The sequence below is a fragment of the Chrysemys picta genome, chromosome 2 (genome assembly GCF_011386835.1).
Source record: "Chrysemys picta bellii isolate R12L10 chromosome 2, ASM1138683v2, whole genome shotgun sequence".
Taxonomy (NCBI): Eukaryota; Metazoa; Chordata; order Testudines; family Emydidae; genus Chrysemys; species Chrysemys picta.
The window spans coordinates 266,430,851-266,458,247 of record NC_088792.1 but is presented as its reverse complement, the minus strand read 5'-3'; the positions used below and the strand labels follow the sequence as shown (position 1 = coordinate 266,458,247).

At 40.4% G+C, this 27,397-nt stretch overlaps 1 protein-coding gene across 6 annotated transcripts in view; it reads left to right on the top strand.

Annotated features, from left to right (window-relative positions):
- ENPP2 (ectonucleotide pyrophosphatase/phosphodiesterase 2) overlaps window positions 1-27,397 on the top strand; it is a 97,722-nt gene that overhangs the window by 28,092 nt on the left and 42,233 nt on the right. For 2 of the 6 annotated variants that reach the window (XM_065586066.1, XM_042861024.2), the window contains exons 2-8: window positions 3,307-3,409; window positions 9,931-10,086; window positions 12,240-12,365; window positions 17,014-17,074; window positions 17,591-17,688; window positions 18,780-18,859; window positions 19,968-20,087. In XM_065586066.1, the coding sequence (XP_065442138.1) occupies window positions 3,307-3,409; window positions 9,931-10,086; window positions 12,240-12,365; window positions 17,014-17,074; window positions 17,591-17,688; window positions 18,780-18,859; window positions 19,968-20,087 (744 nt within the window). Of the gene's footprint in view, window positions 1-1,084; window positions 1,412-2,678; window positions 3,003-3,306; window positions 3,410-9,930; window positions 10,087-12,239; window positions 12,366-17,013; window positions 17,075-17,590; window positions 17,689-18,779; window positions 18,860-19,967; window positions 20,088-27,397 lie in introns of those variants that run through there. The other 4 variants (XM_005303378.3, XM_042861023.2, XM_008171643.4 and 1 more) reach the window with 4 other exon arrangements.

Below are 27,397 nucleotides of genomic sequence, written 5' to 3'. Positions count from 1 at the left end.
GTTCTGAAAATGCGATTGTAAATGACTTACCCAGTGAGTCAGTGGCAGAGATTGTAATAGAACTCAGGAATCCTGAATCCCTGTCTCATGTCCGGGCCACTGGACCAAGGATTTCATTAATTTTGACATGCAGTGTCTGTTACAAATTTGCTCTGTGATGATTTCGGCTTTCTCTTATAATTCTTATGATACATTGCTATTGTTACACAGCAAAATATGTTCATGGATGACATTGTATAACAGGGTTTAGAAAAGCCAAGTGTTTTTGTATGGTCCACTTTGTCAAATTTGCGTCAAGGTCAAACTGCAACAGGAGCTAAAGATGTTAAATTCTATAGGGCTATGAGGATAGCGCCTCAGAAAATGTGTGCTGTGTGGTGAATAGATTAAAGGACTAGCTGTTTTTCTTCCTTCAAAAAGAACAGGAGTACTTCGGATGCATCCGAAGAAGTGGGCTATAGTCCACGAAAGCTTATGCTCTAATAAATTTGTTAGTCTCTAAGGTGCCACAAGTACTCCTGTTCTTTTTGCAGATACAGACTAACACAGCTGCTACTCTGAAACCTTTCTTCCTTCAGTTATGGGTTTAGAGTTTGAAATTAAGTGCAGCAAGTTAGCAACTTTAAAATCTGTAAACACTCATACATGAGGACTGGCTTCAGCTATTGCAGTTGTTTATGCAGCTATGTCTGGAACTTTGTGTCGCTATCAACAAAGAAAATGAAGGAATATACAACAGATATTTGTTTTACGGGTGTTCAGATGCTCCTAGGTTAAGAGCTCCCTGTTAAAATAGTGCTACTAAATTGGCGTGATTTCTAGAGTCCCAATTTAGCTCACTGTCTCTCGCTTAATTGCTAAATCACACCAGCCAGAGATGCCTTTTATCCCGGGTGCTCAGAAAATACCCCCAAAGAGCACATATTTGCAACAGATTGCATCAAATGGTAGAGTGGTTTCTTTAAAGGACACCTTGCAAGTTTCTAGGTCTTTACCCCCACTCACAATCATTTCCAGTTACACAAACGGAACACCGTGTCTTGTTCTAGCAATCACGTCGTATATATTTTCAGGAACAAAACAGAAACATTTCTACCGAAGCGCAGCTTCATACAAGTTGCTTTGCCAAGAGGTGATGCCTCCCCGTTTGGTGATGAGAAAGCCTTTTTGTTTCAGTGTGGAGGGAGAAAAATGAATCGGTTCCTCAGTCCTTCCCCCCTGCTCTGTGTGAGTGCAGGCGCATGACACAACTTTCGCGCACACAGGGTTTATCGCAGGCTACGGACAAACTTTGTCGTGGGAGCCCCTTGTTAAAAGGTTGCCAAGCAGCACCTCGCTGCAGGGATCCGCGCGAGCCTGGATGGAGAAGTGGACTTCAGCATGCAGTGCAGTCGGTAATCCGACCATCCAGGTCATTTTCAAACCAGCCAAACTGGGGCAGGGTAAAATACGGGCTCAACTCTTGACCTATCTACTCAGCGACCCCATTGCAAGCAAGATCCCCTATCGTAGCACGCATGCTCCGGTTTGTTTAGCCCTGGCTGCGGAGTAAATCGAGCATGTCTTTTTTTTTTTCAATCGTCTGCATAATTTCATTGAGAACAGAAGCCGCCTTGGCTTCTGCTCCCCGTGATTACGCCCCCTGTGGTTTGCGTGGCGAAGATACAGCTGCGCCAGGAGCCCACTTTCTGTTCACACCCGCATGAAAAAGAATCGAGGGCGGCTTCTGTTAAAGGCTGTGCGATAAGGTGTGGCTAGTAAACCAGGGTGGGTTTTAGCCCTGCCTAGTAAGGAGAGGCTACGAAGCGAGAGTGGTTGTTATTGCTTGAGCGCGGCTTCTAATGGAAGCGCTCTGGTATGTGTTTAAACTGGTTTATTTTAAAAAAGTCTTACTGGACTCCTTCATGCAAACCCTCTAATATGTGATGACTCTCCAGGAAGCTAGGAAAGTCCGGGGTTAGATTGACAAATTTTGACTCTGTCCCTTTAAGTGTAGTTGTTAGTAAAAAGACGCTTTCAGGACATAAAAAAGGTGGTGAACTAACTTGGTAAATAATTTGCCTTAGCAAATAACATTTAAACCACCAGCGTGAACCATAATTCTATGCACCGTTATCGTCTGCTCTGCAGAGAGAGAGCTGCTTATCAACGCAGCTGAACTCTGAATGTTGTGATATATATATTTTTAAAAGGCAAATAAGGAAGGGGGAGGCTGAAATTTCACGTTCTTTTAGATATGTTGGGTTTTCAACATGCGTGGATGCAGTTGCGAGCAGTTACATAAGTACTCTGTGTAGCAATGCAAGGGATCCCAATAACCTGATCAGAATTCGTTACACTGCTGGGGATTCTGCCATGAGAACCATTTGGAAACTTTAGACTTAGTTCCCAAGTGTGAGACCAGTGACTGAGTTTATCAAACCGGTAAAAAAACTTGCGGCTCTTTCACAAAATCAGCGGAGTTATTGTGTGTGCGGTTTTTTTTTTATTCTCTCAAAGTTAACTACACTGAAATCCTCGCTTGCAAGTTTTCTCATGTTTGAAGATGGCAACAGAAATTTTCATTCCCTAGCCCAAGAGGTTTTTCAGTTCTAGCAAGATGAAAACACATTGGTTTCTTTATTAACCGTGTTACTTTTGTGAGGAGAATAAAATGAACGTGAACTGGTATTGGCCACAGCAACATGAGAAAACCCTGCCTGGGCAGAGGAAACCACATAAAAGTGTGTGTGTGCATTTTGTGGGGGAGGGGGGGGAGAGAGGATGATGCCTGCAGCTTCTTGCACTCAGAGCTGCGATTTGTGAGTGAAACATGATGAAATCACCCTTGGACAAATCAAATGAGCCTGTCAACCTCACCAGGTGGGATTAGTTGTAGCTAATAGACTGAACTCACGGAGCAAACAGCACTGCACTCAATATAAAGAAAAAGAGAGCATACTGTGAAGGCTTTTCAAGAATTCTCTAGTATGGCTAAGAAAAGCTGTTTCCAGTTACATCAGGTAGGGAAGGAAAGGAAAAGAAAAGAGCATGTTTGTGTAGAAAGGAGGGCTAACCAGTGTCTCCTGAAAAACTTCCTATAAAAAGAAACATTTGAGCTTTTAAATCAGATGTTTTATTCATAAGTCCCCTTCTGGTTTTGATTACTCTAAAATTGTGACTGTCATTTACTGTTCCAGTAATAGGAACTGGAGTGACTAGCAACTCAAACAATATATCTGGTCCCTCCTTTTTTCAATCACAATACTCTTAAATTTGGATTCTTGTTTTGCTTAGTTTGATCATTTTGCTCTCTTACTTTTGCAGGTAATATCCTTATTTGCTTTTGCCTTTGGGGTTAACGTCTGTGTAGGATTTACAGCAAATCGATTTAGAAGATCTGAAGACTGGGATGAGGGTGCAATCTCAGGTACAGTAAATGACAAACTGTACATCTCACTAACCTTATGTTATATACCATGGTTAGAAACCACTCCCACTCTGTTCCTTTTAGTTCTGGGTAGTGAAGAGTACCGGTATGTTAACAAGCCTGAGTCTGTTGACCTTTGCGACTCACCTATAGGTTACCTGTTTACTTAAACTTTTGCTCTGTGTGCATGTGACTATGGAGAATTAAGCTTATTTTAGAGTTGAGTTAACTTAGTCTGATATTGTAATTGATTGTTGTACGCTGTGCCTGACTTTTTATTCATTGAGCCTACTGAATAGGTTCAGTTAGTAAATTAAAATAAATGTAACTTGATCAGGTAATTCCCAAGTTCACAATTTTCATTCAACTAACTAGAGAAGAAATTTGTGCAGTACTCATTTGGTCAGGCTCATTTCAAGTCTAGAGTCACTGAGAATAGCTTCTTAGATTTCTGTATCTGCTAGTCATTCTGATTTGTGAACAGTAGACACCAGACAACTAACTGGAGGAGGGAAGGGGTGATATCAGCAGGTGTTAATGTTGGGAACTGCATGAAGCAGATGTGCTGTCAGTCATATATTTTCTTTCTTTAGTTTCACATCCTTCTCTTCTGGGTGGAAAAGAGAAAGGACATGCCCCAACAGAGACCTTAGTTTATATTTTGTTGGGAAACATAGGATTTTATCTCCTGAGGCATGCTCCAAGTGGAAAAACCTATAAAATGGAAAAGGGGGGGAGTAGTCTTGACTTATGTCTCTGTTCCTTCCTTTGGCATGAAAAAGGAAGCTTGTGGTAATTGACTTTGACTTGGTTAATATAGCTGAAATGAAAGGGTTTCATTTACAATACCCAACTATAACGATAGGATGAGAACTTTCATAAAGAAATTGCTTGTTCACAGTGACTTGAGTAAGTTGTGTTCCCAGTAAGGAGTTTGTTAGGTTCCCCCTCACCTTCCCCAGAATTGGTGTCTACTCAACACATTTATCAGTGTGGCTGACTTAGTAAGGACATTTTAGGTAATGAAAAAGGATGTTGCTTCTGGATTTTTTTCCTGTGTAAAGAGCACCTCCTACTTCGCTGCAAAAACATAAATGGCTCCTATTACTTTCCTCTTAGCATGTCTCTCCTCAGATGTTAAGGTAGTATGCCTGATATGTTTGTAGCAGTAATGGTAAGGCCTGTGTTTCATGGTTTCTACATACAGACTGTCACTTGTTTAGGTTTGATCAGTACAAGGACAGCCAATTGTCTGGAATATAGCAATAAGAGACACCAAGTGAGGGTTTCCTCTCTTGTTTTTTATGTCAACCAAGTTACTTCCAATATATCAAAGTTAATTTATAATGGAAACAGGATGTAAAATCTGAGATAATAGAATCTATATACAAATGTAATAAATGGAAGAGCTCAGTTGCCCTCTATGACGGGAAACTACCCTGCACAAGAGTAAACTTGTTTTAACTGGTAACAAATTTTAAATGCTCTGATCAAAGGAATCTACTTATGTCTTTGAAATTATTAATCACATATGACTCCCATTAATAGTAATGGAAACTGCATATGGAAATAGTCTACTTAGAAACCCAGTCCAATGAAATGCCAAGCTAAAAGATTACTGCAGGTTCTCGTTCAACTCCATTGAGTTTTGGCATATGTATTTACATGTATCTTGATGTCTGCATCATAATCTTGTAGGATTGACATAGCTGTTGGAAAAACTAAGATTAAAAGAATGTTTTCACCATTCATTGTTATACATGAGTGGTGTCTTGTCTTAACTGGTGTGTACTATAGCACTTTCAAATTCCAAACCTTGTCATTCTAGTACTGCTTTATGAATCCAGACTATCATGACTTTAACTCTATTACATACTAATGACAAAGTAGTAGTAAGTGCTAAAGAATTCATCTAAACGATGTTAAACTGAACCTTTTAATATTTAATAAGTGGTCAGTATTTGTACACAATAAATAGCTGAATTAAAATAACATCTAAGGACCTAAGTCCCCCAAAACAGGGGAAATTAATAACTGATTCTGCCATTTCTTAACTTGACCTATTACTCTAAGTTTAGGTAGAGTATAGGTCTTCTAGACCTGTTGTTAAGTAGCTTCAGAATGTGTGGTCTTAGTATAGTATCCTCTTGAACCATATTACTTAAGCACAACAGGATGGTCTTATTGTCAGGATGGGAGCTAAAATCTGTTTCCTAGATCTGTGAATGTGGGAACCTGGATACTAATCACATGTGTATTTTTAAGCATACAATTCCATGATTAGTGGTATTTATACCAGAACAATTATGATACACTTTAAATGGTATCGCATTGAAATCTTGTCCATTTCAATGGCACTTTGCAAAATATAGTATAAATAATATGCAGTGACACTGCTGCTCCAAAACTCTTCAAATAACTGTTTTTCTGGCTACTTATACGTAGCCATTGCCTAATTCTTACCATGCAGTTTCTCTACTAAGGATAATGCAAACATGCCTGAGTAGTTGCCATAGGATGGAAGTCCTACTGGAAGCAGTCTGTGTGTCTATTGCAAATAGACTGCATTTTTGATCACATAATCCAATATAGTGAAACCAACCAATTTGATATGGCACTCTTCTAGGTGGAAATAGCATTTCCAGGCTCTGTGTTATCATTTACATAACAAACAAAAGGCAACATGCCTCCATAGGATTTCTTCCCTTAATCAGTGGTATACCACTTCACCCAAAGTTCTCCTTAAAGAACAACAATAGTTTGAGCTTAACTTGCAAAGACTGAAGTTCCAAAAAAAAGATATAAACAGCTCTAGTGTTAAAGGGGGAAAACTCCTTGACGTTCAAAGGCAGCTACAGTCTTCTCTTTCTCCAGCAGGATCCAGACTTGATGGCTTAGAAGCTCCTGCCAATCTAGGAATTTTCAGAAAAGTTCATAACTTCATATTCAATGCAGGAGCATCTGACAACTCCAACCTAGTACTTAGTTAGCAGCAGTGCAGCTCCTATAAAGCTGACAATACTTGTTCAAACAATTCTGCACACATCAGGACCCTGGCCACAGCTGGGTGTATGACCTGCAAGTTTGTGGTTCAGCCTCAACAGCAAGGTCAATTGAAGCAAACCATTGAACAGTCTTGATATCCAGTGGCTATGGGTGTTAAAATGAGTCCTCTTGGTGATATGATGTGAAGTGTCTTACAGTAACTCAACCCATGGGTATAACCAATGTGTTAATTCAGACGTTGTATCAAGCTACTGTTAGGTTGTAATCTGCAGTTTGTCACATGAGTAGTAAAGGCATATACTATATTTGTCAGATGCATGGAAAATAACAAAAGATCTATAGCTGAATGATTTCCTACCTAGAAGATAATGGAAACTATTCTTCCCCACAGCTAACACTAAGTCATTGAGATACTACTTCAAACACTGCGGACAGACAGTTGCTTATATAACATGCAGTAAGACTCACCAAATTTTCCTTTGTAAATAGACATTGGCGTGTGGTTTTCAACAGCGTTATGGAGTAGTCTCCCCACTATGCAAAGACCCCATTGAAAGTAACTTAATTCCACTGAAATGAATAGGGCAATGGTAATATTACGGAGCATTCTGAAATAACATCTTTGATTCTCACACTCAAACTTGCCGTATCTGGGTCTTGGGTCTTAAAACAAAGATACGACATGTAAGATAAAGAAGCAAGAGACGTTAAAAGTGTCCAGCACTCCTCAGCAGCTGGTGTTGAGAATAATGGGACTGATAGCAGCAGACCATTTCTGAAAATCTGTCCATGCTAAGTATCTAAATGAGTGCTGGATGTTTCAGGAAAATTAGGCCCTTAATATTCATTGAAATGAATCTTCATGTGTTAAATTTTACAGCAATCTCAAAAGTCCTCCCATAAATTTGGAGTGTTTTAATATAAGAGAGAGAGAGAGAGAGAGGCAATTCTGTGCAGAGTGGACATAAATTTGAGTTTGGAAGTAGATGTCCCTTCTAAAGTCTAGTCGTCATACTGGATTAGTGCAGTAATGACATTTTTTTAAAAACTTCTTACAGCTTCAAAGAGGTTCCAGTGTCCTGTCTGTGAAGGAAACTTGAGCTGACATACATGCTCTGGTTTAAAACAGATGGATCTGATTGTTTTTCATAAGCCCAGGGCAGCCACAGCCTCTGCTGACGTCAGTGAGAGAAGCTGGTGCTTGGCACTTCAGCAGATTGGGCCCAAATGATTTAAAAAGGACACCAGGATTAACTGGGAATCACATATGCTCTACATATCGATGCCTATTGTGGAGTAATAGGCTTTAATATATCATTTGTGGCTTTGATTGGAACAATACAGAAGCTCCCATGTTGTTTAAAGCTGAAGAATGTTTTGAATCAGCACTTATTTATTTTTCTGGACACCAGAAGCAATTAGTCCCTCTGTTAGTAAACTCCTAGTAAGACTACATCTTTCAGAATTCATCTGGTTTTGTACTAGGGATTATGGGAAGAAGAAACAAATGTAAAGCATAGAATTTTGCTTGGTTGTGGCCACTGCCGAAACAAACAAGAGGACTGAAGGAAAAACTCATGTATGCATGTTGCCAGCACAGATACAAAGATTTAGCCCTATGGCATTTTAAATGGCCAAAATATTGAACATTTTAAAATGGCTTCATCAAGGGAATGCTGAGGGAGTTCCTAACTGAAGGGATACTCCCATGCTCTTACATAGAGTATTTTACTTACACACACCCTACTTGACCGAAAAACTACGATAGCAAAGAAAAATATTAAGCCATCTAATGTTACTTTCTGCCCCACATATGTGCACATACCTTATACTACCATGCCGTACAACTTTAACTCTGTCCCCCAGCTTCTCCAGTCTTCCCACATTGCCTTTACCAAGTGACTCATTCGAAACCCATAAGAGTGCCTTCCTACCTTCAGGGGCACTGGAACAATTTGTGTTGGGGGGAGGGGCTCTGAGATGCATTGAAGCAAACTGTAAGCTTAGGCCTTGGCTACACTGGCAATTCACAGCGCTGCACTTGCTGCGCTCAGGGGTGTGAAAAAACACCCCCCCCCTCCCCGAGCGCAGCGCTGTAAAGCACCAGTGTAATCAGCGCCTGCAGCGCTGCACGCTCGCTCGCAGCGCTGCAAGCTATTCCCCTCGGAGAGGTGGAGCTCTCGCAGCACTGGCGGCGCGACTACACTCGTGTTTCACAGCGCTGCCGCGGCAGCGCTGTGAATCCGCGAGTGTAGCCAAGGCCTTTGATGGAAATCCCTTCAAGCTAGGGGTACAGCAGCTAAGTTCCAGCACCTATGCCTACCGTATGCTCCCACAACTAAGTGTTGGGATGATGATTTTGTTTGGGGAAGATTATTCTCCCCCCATTCTGCTGATGGATAAACTTTCAGCTATGTAGAACAGCAGCAGAAAATGGCCCGTAATCCACAATATTTTCCAAAAGTACCTGTTAAATCGGATCTACTTAAGATTTATGCTCTACTAATTTTATGTAGATATTTCAACAAGAAATAGTCTGACTGCTGCTGACAAACTTCATCCCCTAACTGGTTTCAAATACTTCCTATTTAAAAATTCAATAAAAGAAATCAAAAGGTACTGTGAAACTTCATACTCAAAACACCTACCTAGGAAGAAAAACTTGAATATATGCTCTATTTTTAGCCCATGTCATAAAGCATCCTTAACCATGGAGTCACAAACAGCCTCCCCATAATATATTTTGGTGTCATAGGGAATACTCGTAGCCAGGAGAGTATAGCTTTTGTCCCACTTCAGGGTCCCTTACCCCCAATGAATCATTGCTGTCTAATGCTTGCTTTATTAATGGACTCAGTTTCTTGCTGTATGAATGGTCTACAGTTTCTGAATCAGTGTTATTGCTGAAAGTTTTGTTTTTATAGTTTAATGCTCTACAGAAGCCCACCAAAAAAGCATTTCCTCACTTTATTGGCCACTAACTCAATTTGTTGAGTATCATACAGTTTCCTTTCACTGCAGTGTTGATGTGGCACCTTACAGTACAGTAAACAGAATCCTGCTGACTGTCATGTAGACTAATTGCGGTTCCTTTCCATGCTAACTGCCCAGTTGAGCATGAAAATGTCATGCAGTTTTTAACTGCAAAAGCCTGTTTTTGGCAAGTATTTGAAGCTCCCATAACTGGGCCTCTGAAACTTTATTTCTGCTAATGATTGCTTGATTATTATGGACTTAAAGCCAGGTGCCATTCTTTGCAGGACATTATCACAGCATGCTGCTTACCCTTTCTCTCCCCTCCCCCCAAAAGAAGAACCTTTTTTTTTTTTTTTTGAGTTAATTAGACTTTTGCTTCTGTCAACACCCAAGGTGCTTCTCCTTTTCCTTTCCCTTCACCTCCCTCTGCTGTAACAGGGCAGCTGAAGTTTCATTACTCAGAGTCGCACTAGTTTGAGCAATCACTCACCAGCCATTGATGGCCTGACAAATGTTGCCCTGTTTCTTATTCCATGCAGTCCTGTCAGATTCCCCCTGGATCAGTACTTCTGGGTCCTGCAAAAGCAGATGCTTTGAGCTTCAAGAGGTTGAGCCCCCGGGCTGCCGTTGTGACAACCTGTGCAAGAGCTACAACAGTTGCTGCTTCGACTTTGATGAACTATGTTTAAAGACAGGTAGGAGAGCTGTACTCCCCTGTATCTATACACCCTGCTTATAGCTGGCTATGGACTAATGACAACTGTCAGGGAATGCCTTACTCATCCCGTCTTCAAACACATTCAGCCTTTCTCAATGTGTGGTCCTTGCTTGCTTACTTTAATTTGCGTACTGGTCCTTGTATCTTCCCCAGTTACTGGGTTTTCTTTGCCCCTGCCTTGGTTTCCAGGAAGCATCCTGCACCTTTATTTACATTAGATCCCACCTAAAAAGTAAATTGTATTACTGCAGTGCTCCATGTAAAAACACGAACAGTTAGGCACACGGAGATACTAAAGTTTTCTCCTCTAGTTAGAACAGGAAGTAACTGTGGTAACTATGAGATGTTGTCTTTCTCCCAAATAATGGTGAGTACTTATGGAATTAATGTTCATTCTCATACTGTGGGTTTCATGCCTGTGCAGAGGAGTCCACACAGGTTAATGCGCTGGTTAAATCCCACTGATGCTGTTAGGGCTTAACTGCTGCATAGATGTTGTGCAGGTCCTCTCCAGGAGTGAATTGCAGGTGAAGGAGTGTGCTGGTTGCTGTTACTTCAGACCCCTATTTCCAGATGTCCAGGCACACACAGTCCACTGATGGAATCTTTCAGGTTCATTTAATTGGACACTAGGGGGTAGAAAACGTAGCCCTATTAATTGGTGGTGGTTGATGTTGTTAGCTTGATACATGGTGTGGACATTTTTAGAGAGGCTGTCTCACTACTAACACCTTTTGGAAATTACACTTCCTCATGGCAGGGCATAAAGCTACTGTTTTGTTTCCTAAAATATTGTGTATGTATTTCAGTTATTCACTGTACCAAAAAATATGTAGCTGGATTGGTACAGAGATTAGGTTGACATAGGTGCCTAGTCTTCCTGCCTTTGAAATCCTTCTTGTTACTTTGGTCTTTGGTGAAGAATCACATTTATCTGAGCAGCCAAAAGAGATGACTAGTGTTTCAAATGGAATCAGGAATATCCCCAATTTTCAGCACAAATTATTGCCCCCCCCCCTGTTTATTTCATTTATATGAAAATGATACTTCCATACAGCTCTGAGCCAGGTCTGAACATTCTGACCTACCCAGACTTCCATAGGTCATTGTATAACTTCACCTGCTTGGTATCCAGGAAAGAGTGAGTTGATAGGATCTGGAAAATTGAGCATAGCTCTGGGGGCCAGGAACTGGGTGTTGGCCTGGGCTGTTTGTGGTGGGCGGGAGGCATGGGGAGCGAGGTGGAGGTGCTGATCTGCGGGGCCTGCCAGTGGGCAGGAGATGCTGGGGTGGGATGGGGGGAGCTAATAGAGGGGTTGCTGGTGGGTGCTTGGCACCCCCCATTTTGTCCCCATGGGTGCTCCAGCCTTGGAGCACCCACAGAGTTGGCCCCTGTGCTGCTCAACTTGGACAGGGCTTCAGGACTGTTAATTATGTGGATGGCCTCCCCAGGATTGGAAGGGTGCAAAGGTCGCTTATAAGCCACCTTGTCCAGGGCAGCAGGTTTTGTGCTGTGCAGCACAGACTCTCACCCAATAAGCTTTGATAAAGGGGCTCCTTCCATCTTTGTTTCTCCTGTGTTGAGGAGCTTGGCATGAATAAAAGCCCCAATTGCATGCCATGTTGCTCCTTTTACATCCCTCCATCTACATAACGGTAATTGAATATAGTGGATTCCTAAAGCTACTAATGGGGTGTGTGTGTGTGTGGGGGGGGGGGGGGTGGTGGTGGTGTATGTGAGACGTGCTAATATTCATCTCTTATGCTCCAGATCCCTCACCATATCCCTCATTTGGGGGTTAGTGGGGAAGGGGAGAGAAGTTCCTTAACAATATTTTAGTGATGCTTTTGCTGGTATTAAGTTTGGAAAGTGGCTTAAATGACCGGATTAGAGAGTAAGAAAACTCCCTGCTTGTGAATGGGGAAACACTCAAAACTTCACACCCGTCTATGGCTCACATCTTCTTTTGTTTATAGTCAACCTATTGATTTCAAACACTGTGCAGATCGCAAACTTCTAAAGCCGACTGTAATGGTTGGGCTAACTTCATGGGATGTTCAACTGAGTGCTATGGACCCTTTTAAAAAATATCATCTTGAATGTTTTCACTTACCGTGTGACTATTTTAGCTCGAGGCTGGGAATGTACCAAAGATCGCTGTGGAGAGGCAAGGAATGAAGAGAATGCCTGTCATTGTTCTGAAGACTGCTTGACCAGAGGAGACTGTTGTACTAATTATCAAGCTGTATGCAAAGGTACATATTTCTATCACTTTTATCTATCCTGAACTGATAGAGGCCAGGCCTGTGGGTAATGCAAAGTATTTTTTTTTTGTGAAAGGGCCTCCATCCTGCCACTCCCCCACACCATACACACTTCATTTTCTGTTCTTTTGGGGGGTGAGGGGGTAGTTCTAGTTTCTTGTGCCCTAGGCTCAGAGGTGCTATCAGTTCTGTGGAAGCAGCGTGTTTCAGATTTGGTGATGGTGGGAATACTTTGTCAGTTGGAAGTGATGCTGACAGGCTGACTGGAGAAGAAAAGGATTCTGCATGCTGAGATGGATTCTAAAACACCTTTGAAGTGTATTGTAAAACAAAAACAAATAGTTTAGATGTGCTCAATTGTATTACGGTGAATACAGTACTGTTTAGTGGCCTCAATAAGGACCGGCTTAGCTTTGCTGAGTGTTCCATTTAAAACTAACCCAAACCCAAACCATAAGAGTCTCTGCCCTGAAGCACTTACATTTTGATGTAAGACAAGATGCAAGAGATACATGGTGTGAGGAAAAGGGACGGGTGACAGGAACACATGGTTACCTAGAGTAGGTACGTGCAGGATTAGATGGACTCTTTGTATTCTCTTTAATTACAGGTCACTCTGTTTTTTTAATGGAAATAGCTTCAATAATCCATTACCACAGTGGGCCGTGAAGGCTTCATTTCCAGTGTAATCTTGATCCTGTTGGAACATATCCTGCCTTGTGTAGGTGTACCTCCTCTATCTGAGTGGGTCTTCTGGCCATTTCAATATGCTTCTGCATGATTCAATAGGATTTACCCAGAGATCAGTCTCAGCTGATGGTTAGCCTCCCCAACTACTCGCTTTCAGAAAAGGTTTTTCTTTGGAATCTTCATTTTCTTCCCCACTTCCTTTCTGCCAAGCAACTCCATACGTTGAGAAGGTGAGGAGGATAGTCCAGATACACACCAGCGTAACTGAGTGCAGAGACTACTTCCTCATCTCCAGTTCTGCAGTGGGGAAGGAAAACTAAATATGCCTCCTCCAGCAAGTTTTAGCAGATTGCATTCTTCCCAACTCCGAAGAAACCCTGGCAGATTAATTGTGGTTAAATGCTAGTTGTAGTTCCCAGTTCCTGCCTTTTGAGGTGCCTTTCCTTAGAAAGATAGGACAGAACAAGTAGTTAAAGCCATCCCTTGTTTTAATGTACACAGAACATAGTCCTCATTTAGCCAGCCAATAACAAAAGATCTCTGTGACCATGGGACCATTACAGGAGTGACCTTTCCATAAGAACAGCATCTCCATATTACACTGGTCTACAATTTTTGAGAAGTAGTCTGCTTCAGAGATAAAATGTGCTATTTATTATGTATTTTGATGTGCTGAATTCAAACAGGACAATTAAAACAACTGGCTACTGTTTCTAAGATATTTAAGTTTTTACATTTTATGTCAATATATATTGTGTAGATAGTAGAGTTTTAATCATAAATTGTAAACCTAGGTCTTTTCATGTGTTTATGGTTGCTTTACATGATAATATTTCACCTGTCCTGTTTATGTAACACTTTAAAAATCAGCAAAAGGGTTATATAAATAAAATTTATTATGAAACAAAAGGCAAAAAACTATTCTGTACATAGTTTAGTCCTATTCAGTGTCTACTTGGCGCTTCTTGGCTTGTCTCTTGTATTCATTAACTGGAGCATCTCTTGTCACTGTCCAGCAATAATCTGCAAGCATTGATGGGCTCCATTTGCCCTGATAGCGTTTCTCCATTGTTGCAATGTCCTGGTGAAATCGCTTGCCGTGCTCGTCGCTCACTGCTCCGCAGTTCGGTGGAAAAAAATCTAGATGAGAGTGCAAAAAATGTATCTTTAGTGACATGTTGCAACCAAGGCTTTTGTATGCCTGGAGGAGGTTTTCCACCAACAACCTGTAGTTGTCTGCCTTGTTGTTTCCGAGAAAATTTATTGCCACTAACTGGAAGGCTTTCCATGCCGTCTTTTCCTTGCCACGCAGTGCATGGTCAAATGCATCATTTCGAAGAAGTTCACGAATCTGAGGACCAACAAAGAGACCTTCCTTTATCTTAGCTTCACTTAACCTTGGAAATTTTCCACGGAGGTACTTGAAAGCTGCTTGTGTTTTGTCAATGGCCTTGACAAAGTTCTTCATCAGACCCAGCTTGATGTGTAAGGGTGGTAACAAAATCTTCCTTGATTCAACAAGTGGTGGATGCTGAACACTTTTCCTCCCAGGCTCCAATGACTGTCAGAGTGGCCAATCTTTCTTGATGTAGTGGGAATCTCTTGCACGACTATCCCATTCGCAGAGAAAACAGCAGTATTTTGTGTATCCAGTCTGCAGACCAAGCAAGAGAGCAGCAACCTTCAAATGGCCACAAAGCTGCCACTGATGTTGGTCATAGTTTATGCACCTCACAAGTTGTTTCATGTTGTCATAGGTTTCCTTCATATGGACTGCATGACCAACTGGAATTGATGGGAAAACATTGCCATTATGCAGTAAAACAGCTTTAAGACTTGTCTTCGATGAATCAATGAACAGTCTCCACTCATCTGGATCGTGAACGATGTTGAGGGCTGCCATCACACCATCGATCTTGTTGCAGGCTACAAGATCACCTTCCATGAAGAAGAATGGGACAAGATCCTTTTGACGGTCACGGAACATGGAAACCCTAACATCACCTGCCAGGAGATTCCACTGCTGTAGTCTGGAGCCCAACAGCTGTGCCTTACTCTTGGGTAGTTCCAAATCCCTGACAAGGTCATTCAGTTCACCTTGTGTTATGAGGTGTGATTCAGAGGAGGAGGATGGGAGAAAATTTGGGTCCTGTGACATTGATGGTTCAGGACAGAAGTTTCTTCCCCTTCCTCCTCTGACTCAAATGAGAATGATTCTGGTGCATCAGGAACCGGCAGTCCTTCTCCGTGGGGTACTGGGCGTATAGCTGATGGAATGTTTGGATAATGCACAGTCCACTTTTTCTTCTTTGACCCACCTTTCCCAGCTGGAGGCACCATGCAGAAGTAACAATTGCTGGTATGATCTGTTGGTTCTCTCCAAATCCTTGGCACTGCAAAAGGCATAGATTTCCTTTTCCTATTCAACCACTGGCGAAGATTTGTTGCACAAGTGTTGCAGCATATGTGTGGGGCCCACCTCTTGTCCTGATCTCCAATTTTGCAGCCAAAGTAAAGGTGATAGGCTTTCTTAACCATAGTGGTTATACTGCGCTTTTGTGATGCAAAAGTCACTTCACCACAAACATAGCGGAAGTTATCTGCACTGTTCACACAAGTATGAGGCATCTCTGCTCTCTTTGGCTAAACAGAAATGTGTCCCTTTGCAAAATCAAACACTAACAAATAAGAGAGCACGACACTGTATGATTTCTAGAGCTGGTATAGGGCAATTTGTTCAGCAGAGTGATGTAAGCTTCGTTATGATTGCATCATCCATGACTTCTAGGAATAACATGATGCAATTCATATCATGTATGATGCAATACCAGCTTCAGATTGCATCATTCATTGTTTTGCCTAAAAAACAAGTACTGTCCAAACCCAGCCATAGATTTATTCATAGATCCAGTCAAAGATGTATTTTAGTCATTTCTGGTTTAAATTGAGATCCCTTCCCTTTATAACTCACTTACCCTCCGCCATTCCCAAGTCAAGGGTCATATATACTGACCCAATAGCATATCTTGAAAACTAGAGCCAATCAACAATTTTAAGCATCATTTTCGTTCTCAGTGACCCAGAATTAGTAAAGTTTGACTACATTTATTTCGGAAGCATTTTGGCTGTAGAGCAGTGTTATTGGTTACAAATTTACTTTTTCTTTTACTATTAAATGTGACACTCTAATTCTTGTTCCACTCAAGCAAATACTTCACATCTCTTGCCTATGCCAAGATCATCTCCTTCTTGAGTTCCTCTGTGTCTCTTGCTCTCCCGTATCAGGGCCAATTGGGATTGCTGCTGTTCAAAATTGTATTCTATACATCTGCTTTTTTTTTTTTTTTTTTTTTTTTTTTAATTGAGGAAGTACAATTCCTTTTAATAACACCAATGTCAAAAAGCAAGTAGCAGTGTCTGATGATCTGACTTTCTTCTGTCCTGTGACAGTATAAAGTGTGTCCCAGGTCTCAACGAGTGTGCAGTGGAAACAGTAGCAAAAAATGTAGTGGAAAATAATTGACTACACAACCTAATACTGTGGTCACACAGTGCCCAAAAGGGGATCAGTTCCAGCTAGGCTATGAAACTAACAATTTGTTAGCAACCAATATGAAAGTATAATGCTGCTTTTGTGCTCTATAACTTTCAAATGTTCAAACCATGTGAAAACTTGCACATAGGATCAAGAGGAAATCCCTTTACTCTGATTTTAAGTCATGCTTTAAACAGGTGCTAATTTTGTACTTCTGATGTTCTGGTTGAACATTGGCATGTAATCAGCACATTCATACTGCTGCCTAGGAGAGCAATGGGTATAGAAACACGTTGCTCACAAAGTATGACAGTATGACCTGTTGTGTGGCGTGTGGGTGGTTTTTTGGTAGTCTGGTACAATTTGTAACTGTATTGACAATTGTTTTAAAAAATGACATTCCTTTCCATGTAGGAGAGACTCACTGGGTAGATGATGACTGTGAAGAGATAAAATCTCCTGAATGCCCAGCTGGGTAAGTGCATTTTATTTTGAAGTTGTGGGGAAGACATCTGTTAAAAGAGCTGACTAAATCGTAGCCACTGGCTATAAGTTGATAAACTTGCCTAGTTCACTTCACTTATGCATGCATCTGAACCAATACCTAATTAATTTAGTGGAAGTCTTTCCTTTGACTTCAGTAAGCATTGGATCAGACCTGATGCGAGCACCCTTCAGGCCAACTTTCTTTAAACATTACATCCAAAGGTACCCGTCTTATACAGTATTTAAAAACACATAAGATTCAGTGGTGCTGGAACACTTTTTTTTTTTTTTATAGTGGGGGTGCTGAAAGCTAGCAAAACTGTAAAGCTGGTGTCCCCAAACTTTTTACCTCCATCCCTCCCCCCTCTCTACTAACTCTAAAATTTATAGACTTCTAACTGTTGTAGTATTTTAAACTCTTATTAGTCTAACCGAATGAGCGTACGAAATAGTTTTCGAAATACTCCTTTCAACTCTTGATACGTTAACATAGCCTTTGTTTCAGTTTTGTTCGCCCTCCTTTGATCATCTTCTCTGTCGATGGCTTCCGTGCATCATACATGAAGAAAGGGAGTAAGGTCATGCCCAACATTGAAAAACTCAGTAAGTAAATGTTTTATTAGAACAAACAAACAGGGCAATATCTTGTTCTCATATTGTTTTCATTGTTTATATAGCACCATAAACCAACAAGGTGCTGGGCAGTAGAAGAGCTGCATCAAACACAGCTGGCTTTCTGGCCCAAAGGTCTAACAATCTAAAGGCCTATTCTTATTCCCAATGAAGTCAAATGGCAAAAGTCCCATTGGCTTAAATGGTGCACAATTTGATTAGGCCTGAAAGAGACAAGCTGGAGCAGTGCAGAACAATAATATAAGAATGGCAGAAGTGCATCATTGTGTGGTGTGTGGTTTTTTTTTTTTGGGGGGGGGGGGGGGGAGAGTCTCCCAGAACAGGTGCAGTTTTTTGTTTGCTAAACAAACCTGATCTTGAATTCAACACGTGTAGTAGCAACTGTGTACACTATTGTATGCGAATGGGAAGTCTGGTGAAAATTTCCCTGTGACAACTCTGGAATTACAGTTTCAGACTGATTAATACAGTGTGTTTGTCACCTGAAATTAGCATGAATTTTCTGGAGTTACTTTACTGCTAATATAGGCAAACTTGGAGTGAAAATGAGCTGAAGGACTAATTACCTATCTCCATATATATATCTCATAGAGCTGGAAGGGACCCTGAAAGGTCATAAAGTCCAGCCCCCTGCCTTCACTAGCAGGACCAAGTACTGATTTTTGTCCCAGATCCTTAAGTGACCCCCTCAAAGATTGAACTCACAATCCTGGGTTTAGCAGGCCAATGCTCAAACCACTGAGCTATCCCTCCCCCCAGGAGGGAAGGGGAGCACTTCTTTCTTTTCAATCTACCTAGTTTTATACATCTATAGCCAAACTCTTTCTCCATCTTTTTGTACGAGGGAAAGTGTTGTCATGTTTTAGGCCATGCGTGTCTATTTAATATGTGTGCTTTAGCATTGTTGGACTCGGTGCTTAAGCAGTAGAGTCGAGTTTGTTTAAATCAGTTCAAACATGTTTCTTGGTATTTGCAAATTAAGCAAAGGTCTTCCTATCTTTCTGCCTTCAGTGTATGATTGTCCCACTTTTTAACACCTGTATTTTCTGTTGTACTTTCAGGATCTTGTGGAACACATTCTCCCTATATGAGACCTGTATATCCTACAAAAACCTTCCCTAACTTGTATACCCTGGCTACTGTAAGTCTTTGATGGGGATTTCTTGAATATACTTAAAGGGACTTGCACATCACTTACAAACTTGGGAATTGCGAGGGAGGGATTTTTTAATAAAAACTGGTTAACGTGGTCAGTCACTTTTTGTATTTTTTTTGTATTTTTTTTCCCCCTCAAATGGAGTGGGGGAAGCATCAAAGTACTTTGAGATTCTTAGATAAAGTGTGCAGTATCCATGCAAAGCATTTATTATAGCCTGCTGCTTTTTTTTTCCTGCCCGCTCCTATAATGAAGTGATTCATACTCCTATTCTGTAACTGCAGCCTACAGTTCTTATGGAAATAAATTTGAAGTCACAAGAACAGACCCTCAGTTGATGTAAATCTGTGTTGTTGTTGTTTTTTTTTTTCCCCATTGAAATTGAGTCAGTGGAACTACGCACATTTACACCAGCTTATTATCTGGCCCACATATTTGATAATAGCCCTGGTGTGAGTGCCGGGCTATGAATCAGGAACTCCTGTGTGCTAATGACAACTTTGGCATTAATTCCCACTGTGGCTTTAGATGCAAGTCACTTAGCTGACTTGCCTCAGTTCCTTCTTTTTTATGCTAGGAATAATACTTACTCATCTCTCAGGAGTGCTCAGGATTAAGTTACGCTTGCTAAGCAATATGAAGGTAAAACATGATGAAATTTAAATGCTAACTATATTATTATTATTACTGTTATGTATTTATTATTGTCACCAAAGGATCACTTACTGTCACCAGAATATTTTACAAAGATGAACTGAAAGTACTACTTCAAAGTATTTTCATACTGGATGAAATACACTTTTTGCCATTTAATTAAGAAAATAAGTGATCTTTTAATGTAGCTAACTGCTGAAGTACCTATGCTTTAAGACAAGATCAGGGTATGCAAATTATCTCGTACTGCTTTAATGAATATCTAAAGTACTAAACACTTTTTTTTTATCTTAAAACTAAAATCTCTTAATTCGGGTGAAAACTACAGGCATACCCAGTTTTCCATTCTTAAAGAATTTACTGGTATTTGTGGATAACTGTGCACAACTGCATTTTACATGTACTAAAGGTTCACTAATTAATCTGCTTCTGCACAAAGGGACTCTATCCTGAATCACATGGAATTGTTGGCAATTCCATGTATGACCCCGTATTTGATGCCAGCTTCAGTCTTCGAGGGCGAGAGAAATTCAATCACAGATGGTGGGGAGGTCAACCAGTAAGTTTCAGACTTTTTTTCCCCCTCCTGTGCTTTGGAATACAGCCAATAATAGTAGCAATAAAAATACATCTGTGAACAATTTTAACCTCATCTCCTGACGTGTGGCCCAGCTTCTGTCATTTTAATGTAACTTTTGAGTTGGCTCTCCCTTTTCAGAACAGTAAAACCGTTGCTTATGCAACATGGCTCTTGCTGATATGTATGAACTAGATGTAGTTAGAAATATCTTCTTTTAGGAGGCAGAGTTTAACTCAAATAGTATATCTTCAGATTTCAGAGTGTGGCGCATGTCCAAAGTATATGTAATTCTGCCTCAGTGGAGGGGAATGGACTAGAAAAGTGATACTAAGACTGAGGCTTGTGAGTCTCCTGTGGCACTTCGCAGCACGTGATATTAAAACACTATGTGATTTAATTATTAACCAATCGGGGTACTATGTTCCAAAATAACACTTGGTCAGTAATTTTTCTGTGAGAATAATAGTGTGTGTGTATGTATGCATGTATGTGTATATATAATATAAAAAATAGTAAATGAAACAATGAATTCACACTATTGTGACTCTTTTGGGAATGTTGATAGCAAATTTTGTTCCTGAACCACTGAGGTCTGAGTATCCCTGGACTAGAAGATCTCTTGATGTCCCTTCTGGCCATACAGTTCTATGATTTTATAGTGTTTTCCCTTTCATTTGCACATGACCAGTTTTGTCAGGTTTTAGTTCTGTTATAAACATACACACACAGGATTAGATAATAACATATACTCTTGCTGGAAGGTTGTAACACAGTGCTACTTTTTATATCTTAGAATTCAGAACAATAATAGACAAGACCCCAGAATCCGAGAGAGAGTGAACAGGCTGCTCCCTAAGGCAGTGAGAGAAAACTCATCTTTCTTACCTTTAAATAGACTTTTATTTCAGACTGGCTCTGCTTTCACACTTTTCTACAGAGCCCTCTGACCTGTGAGCAGGACCAGGAAAGCCCTCCCCCCAACTTTAAAAGTGATAATTTGCAATCCCAACCCAGTCCTCAATACACCACAAAGGGGGGGGGGGAGAGAGTGTGTGAGACTGACTGAACATTTGTAACATCTCTCTCACACCCTCACCCACCCATATGAAAGTTATGACCAAAGGGACAATTATGATCACCTACTCTCTCCTCTTGCATAACACTTCCCTGAATTAATTCATGCTCCAGTTGAACAAGATCATATCTCCCAAGAAAAACATCTGATCTTGAATTTTAAACTAGCCTTGGACCTTTACCCTGGGCCAGTAGTTCTTCAGCTGTAAGGCTGTAGTTTTCAAAGGGACCTCAAAGCAGTTATTTTGCATTGAAATTCAATGAGAATTAGGTGCAGTCTAAATATTTGCCACCACTTTTTATTTCAAAATGGGAAAAATGTAAAAGACAGGGCCTGGCCTCATATAGTGATTGAATATGAAAGACCACTTAAGTGCTGTAGATTGACTTAGCACTGTAGATGCCACATCACCTGCTGTGTTGAGTGGGATAGACCAGCTAGTTCTTGTAAATGTGTCCCAGAATATTGTTACTGGCAATAAAAAGTGGCTGAAGACTAAACAAAGGGCCATGAGAAGTAGTGGTGACATGATTATGGGGGAGTTATGGAACAACTAATGTCCTGACGGAGTTAAACTCTCAGATGGCATTGGCCGGTGTTGCAAACACTATTGAGGATACTGAAATAATGTGATTGATCTAGAGAAGTTTAATAAAAATAAAAAAATGAATAAAATAAGAAATTGAAAGCCTACTTGGAAAAATGCAAGTTAATACATAAGGGAGGGAAAACCCCAAACCACAGATAATGAGGGAGTAGAGGCTAGTGAAAGCAGTAACCCTGACAGAGACCCAGCGGTGGAGAGGGTGGAGAATAAGATGGCCAAAAAAACCCAAATGACTCTTAATCTACATGTCCAAAGGCATTACATAAGCACGGTGGAAGGGACCCTTTCTGTCTGCCACTGGTGAGGTCACCAGAATATCAAGGAAATTTAGAGAGCAGCCAGCAAAATACAAATGATGAAAGGTGTTGCTGAGGAAAGATATTCTACAACTCTATATAAGTAAAAAGTATTCTATAGCTTAGTCCTGCTCCCACCCAGAGTCAGCCTATTGCTTTCTCTAAATATCCGGTGGATGTAAAACTCAACGAGGGAGCTGAATTGTTCAAGATGGTAGAGTGAAATTAGGAATAAGATAAAGGAATACGAAATGTGTATGTCAGGGCAAGGTTCCTGAGCGATACATGCTTTAGATTATGGCATTATGGGGCAGGGTGACTTGAATTGTATATGGTTCAGAAATATCCTATTCTGGCTGGAAAGGTAGGGTAGAGAATTGGTTCAATGCAGGCTTTGGATGATTGTGTAATACTTATCATTAAAAAGTTCACTTTAGTGATCAGCATCTCATGGGAACACACACAGATCACCATGTGAAATCAGTGGGATTTGGCAGATAATTTCTCTCTCATTTCCAAGGGAGTATTTATCGGAAGGTAACTTGAGGGCATAAAAAAAAAAGAAAAAGCAAGTTTTTGTAAATACTTCAGGGTACAGTAAGTAGCATTTAAAACCTGATCATGTGAATTCAGCAACCTAGTTTTCAGAGTACTGAAAACAAGATTTTTTTTTTTATTATTTATTAAAAAGGTGGCAAATGGTACCATCTGTGTGCAAATAAAATATGTCTTACCCCTAGCTGATATCAACATAGAAATAATAGGCATCTGGGCCAGCGGGCTCAAAGGAGGAAGTAAAAAACTGATTCTTGATACTTGCAGTTCCCTTCTCAGTGTTTTATGACATCTAGTCTAACCATAAGAACAAATCTAAAACGTTTTTTAACCAGTAATCAAAGCCATATTTATTGTTGAAAATACTGATCAGATGGTGTATTTTTCTTGTGTAGAATAGTTTATATGGCCTATGAACCATGAAAATCACACTTAGCCTTGTCAGTAGATCAGTCCCTTCCTTCCCTCGTCAACCAATGCGTCTGCTACGCTACAGGAACAAGTTGTCTAAAAAAATCAAATAGAAATGGGTAATAAAAATGAAAAGTGTGCTGGATCTCCAGAACCTATGGCAGGATTTTGTAGTGTCCCAGAGAAATTTGCCACTGTTTTGGAGCCTCTCTTGGGAGAAGATTAAACCCTTCTGGATGACTTTTATAATCTTAAGCTTTATTTTCAGTGTACAGCACTGATCTTTTTTTAATGAAGCTCAAAATCTTCATTCAATGCCAAAGCTGATTTGTAGAAGGCTTTTTTTTTTTTTTTTTTTTTTTTTTTAACTTCCTGTTTTTCAGGTGTAAATTCAAATGGGTGAATGCCACTTATCCTGCAGTGAAGGAATGAGTAGGCCCATGCTTTCTTCCAAAAAAGGCATTGTACTTTTCCAACTTTTGGTCCACTAACTTTTAAATCATGGCTGTATAAAAACCACAGTACACAGCATAGGCTCCTATGTAGCGTTTCTGGTCATTAGCCTGGATTTGTCCCCTGTGTCATGGCTGGCTGACTTTTTTTCTGAAGTTTTACTTTCACTTTAAATTGAGACTGGAAGCATTTAACAATTCTTGGGTTGTGTGGTTGTGTTTTTTTGTTTTTTTTGTTTGGTTTTTTTTTTTTTTTTAACTTGAAGTAAGAATTCAAAAGGGCCTGATGAGAAGCCCTGAACTGTGTTGCTGGCCAGCTGAGGCTCTAAAAGGAACATCATGTTCCTAAACCACCTCCTTACTCTTCGCTGCTGTATATTAATGAGTCACTGAAATACATGTTGTGTCTTAAGGCTGAGTTTATAGTCTCTAGACATTAGGCCCAAGTATTACACAGATTAGAAATATCAGTTTCAGGGGTATATAGCAAGTCCTACATCTAAGCAATCTCTATTTTTGAAACAAATCAGATTTGCCTCTGTTTAATAGGAATATGCTGTATTGGCTATCAAAGGATCAAGCTCAGGCTAGCAGGGACTGGGAGCATGGAGGCAGCTGGAATATTCCCTGAGGGAATAAGGAGATCATAGTTTACTCAAATAGTCTCTTGCAACCAACCTAGGCACAATGTTGATAAAAGGAGAGAGATGGGGCTCTGCGGGAAGCTGCAGCCAGCCTTTCTATTGAAAAGGACTATCAATTGTTTAAAATGATATTTTCCTGTTACTTCATGGTCAATAGGGGGAAAATGGATATCCATAAGAATTTAATTCCATAGCAACTTTTTTGGCTTTAAATTGGCAAATCCACCCTGTTTGTCTGACCCTGTCTCAGCCAATTACTAGGTAATAGCTTTTTGACAGCAAAAAGTCTGACTGTGCTAGAGGGCAATTGCACTAAACTACTGTCACATAATTATCTGTCAGATAAAGAGTGCATGGTAGGGAAGGGGTTAATGTATATTTTACCTTTTGATAGTAGATGCATATGAAACAGCTCTGGTTTTAATTCTACATAGTTGTACCAAATTTGAATGCATTTATTTATCTCCGAAACCCTGTCAGTTGCTGTGCAATCTCTTCCCCCCCCCCCCCCCCCCCCGGCCCATTTCTTAACGAGAAAGGGATTTCCCACCCAGGCTTTGCCTCTCCTCAACCACAGATGGTGTATACAGTACCTCTGCTTCTGACCAAAATTTCCCTCCTTGGCCAGTTTGCAGAAGAAGTGTTTGTACAGTGATCCCACAAGAGCCAAAATGCAGTGCATTTACTTTATATTGGCCTTGGCCTAGGATGTGCTTTTGCTCTTTCTTTCATAATGCAACAAATACTGGGCAAGCTTTATGAAGTGATTTGGAACTTATTTTTCCACAAAAGATTAAAAGTAGATAGATGTTGCACTTTGCTGGCTTTCACAATCCAGTCCAGAAGCCATGCCAACTGATTTTCCTTGTAGTAACGCACATACACAAAGGCAGTATTGTCTGGGAGTTCTGAGGACTCCTAGGTTCTGTTCCTCAGCGCTGCAACTGATGTCCTGTGTAACGTTGAACAAGTCGCTTAACCTCTTTATGTGTCTACCTACTAATAAAAGGAATAGAGGTATTTAATTCAGAGGTATTTAAAGGCATTAAACTATTTTGCATGTTTACAGTGTCATATACTATCTTCTCAGCTGGATTTGGGTACTGGCTGTTGCACTAGAGCTGAATCTTTGGGTCCTTAATACAACAGACTTTTCTGCACTGGAGAAATTAAACATACTCTAATTCTTGTGATAAACAGTAATAGGGAATACTGGATAATGTTTGAAATGTTGTTCCTCTCCCCTCTGTGCTAGTAGGGCACTTTAATAATGTAGACCACCTACAGCTTGCAATACAGGCTGTGGTGTGGTGTGATATAAGGTACATGCATGTTACATAATATAGTTTTCACTAGCAGCTAAAACTGATGTATTTACATATAGCAAATAAATGACTTAAACTCACAAATGGTGCTGACCTTGCAAAACCAAACACAGCAAACTTTGGGATAACTGACTTGAACAAACATGATAGCCAGAGGGGACTGTAAAATACATTTAAATTTATAGGTATAGTACAGGAACTTTGAGGTTCATATAACTTTAAAGTTGGACACGAACCAGCAAGGGAGGACATTCAAAGATAACCCTTATGCTTTGTTCTCCACTCTTGCTGTTCGGGAGGGAGGGATAGGACGTCCGCCTTATTTTTGTTGTCAATTGGCATTTAGGCTAAAATCATTTGTAATGTCCATTTAATTATATTGTTATCCATTGGCGGGGAGGGGGAGAATTATATCTTGCTCTCTCAGGGCAATGAATTCAGTCTAATACGTCTGCTGCAATCCTAAACATGGTTTGGTGTTTAATATTAAACTGTGCATCTGTGTTACATCTGGATGACCATGCAGTCTCCCCTTCAGATGCCCTGAAATATTGCTTCCAACTTTTTGTTGTTGTTGTGGATCTGGTCATGAAATTGCATGACAGCAAACTTTTTCCTTTTACTTCTACAAAAATAAATGAAATTAGTTTTTCAAATGATCCTATAATATTTTGTCAGTGTAGTACAGAGCTAAATTTATGTTATGATGGTAGTCTGCCAAGGATGATAAACTGATTCAGAGACCCTCTTCCCTTTCCATAAGGCAGGAGTTCAAATATTGACTGTATGGGTAGTTAGTCTTTAATGACTTCTGAGTGCTCATTGTTTGAGGAGTTGTTGGACTAATTTCAGATCTACTGAGTCCATGTTCCAATACCAATATAATTGCAGTCTCATCAGTGTTAGGTAGGCATGGAGGCAGAACTAGTTTCTCTGTGATAGGACAGGTTGCTCGAGTACAGTGTAGGGAAGCTTGTACTACTCCTGCTACCCTTGTATCTATTCACAGAACAGTTATAATGTAGAGGATTTAACTCTGCTGGGCTGTCTCTTGTCACATCTTAAACTCAGTCCTGTAAGGCTGTTATATGTAGAAGTCCCATGGACTTCAGTGGGTGTCTCTCACACCCAGGGCTTTCAGAACCAGGCTTCACGTGAGCATAACACTGAACAGTAGACCGGTCTTATGCATTAAGTCTCATATTCCAAGCAAAACTGTGGTGTTCACAGAACATGCCCTGATCTGTGTATGCCATTCAGCAGGATTTTTGTAAAGAGGCTGGGCAGAGGATCAGAATTAAAACCAATTACCTCTCAGCTAATATGCAGGATACTTTGGCAAAGTGTGCCAGTCTTAATAATTAGTTAAAGCTACTTGGTCAGAAGGAGGGTGTCTCTTGGTGCATGTGCTTAGAATCACTACCTAGAAATAGACAAGGTCATGGTTAGTTTCAGCAGTAATCCTAGTTAGGATTGGTATGAAACTTTAGCTACTGTTGGAGGGCTTGATTAATTTTTATTTTCTGGCCAACAACAGGCAGGTGTAACCACTTGTTTTGGACTGTAAACAAACAGTAAAGAAACACAAAAATTGAGAAATAAGGTTTGGAGGCGTTGCGGGTGCAGGCATCAACTATGGAGTTTTTCAAGGGGAGAAAAGTGGATTGAAAGGAGTGAAGCTAATGAGAACAACAATATACCTAGATTAAATGTTTAACAGTAGTCTCCAATATAAAAATCTCCATTTTCATAGCACTTCAACACTTCATTAAATTAGTTCAGTTAAGACTAAAGTAAGATGTGTGCAGAAAACGCAGGATGTGGCTGTGGAATAATTCATGCACGGGCAACCATCTTTAAGATGATGATGAACATATATTGACACAGAAGGTTCAGAGTTAAGAAAGTTCTTTCCTAATATGTG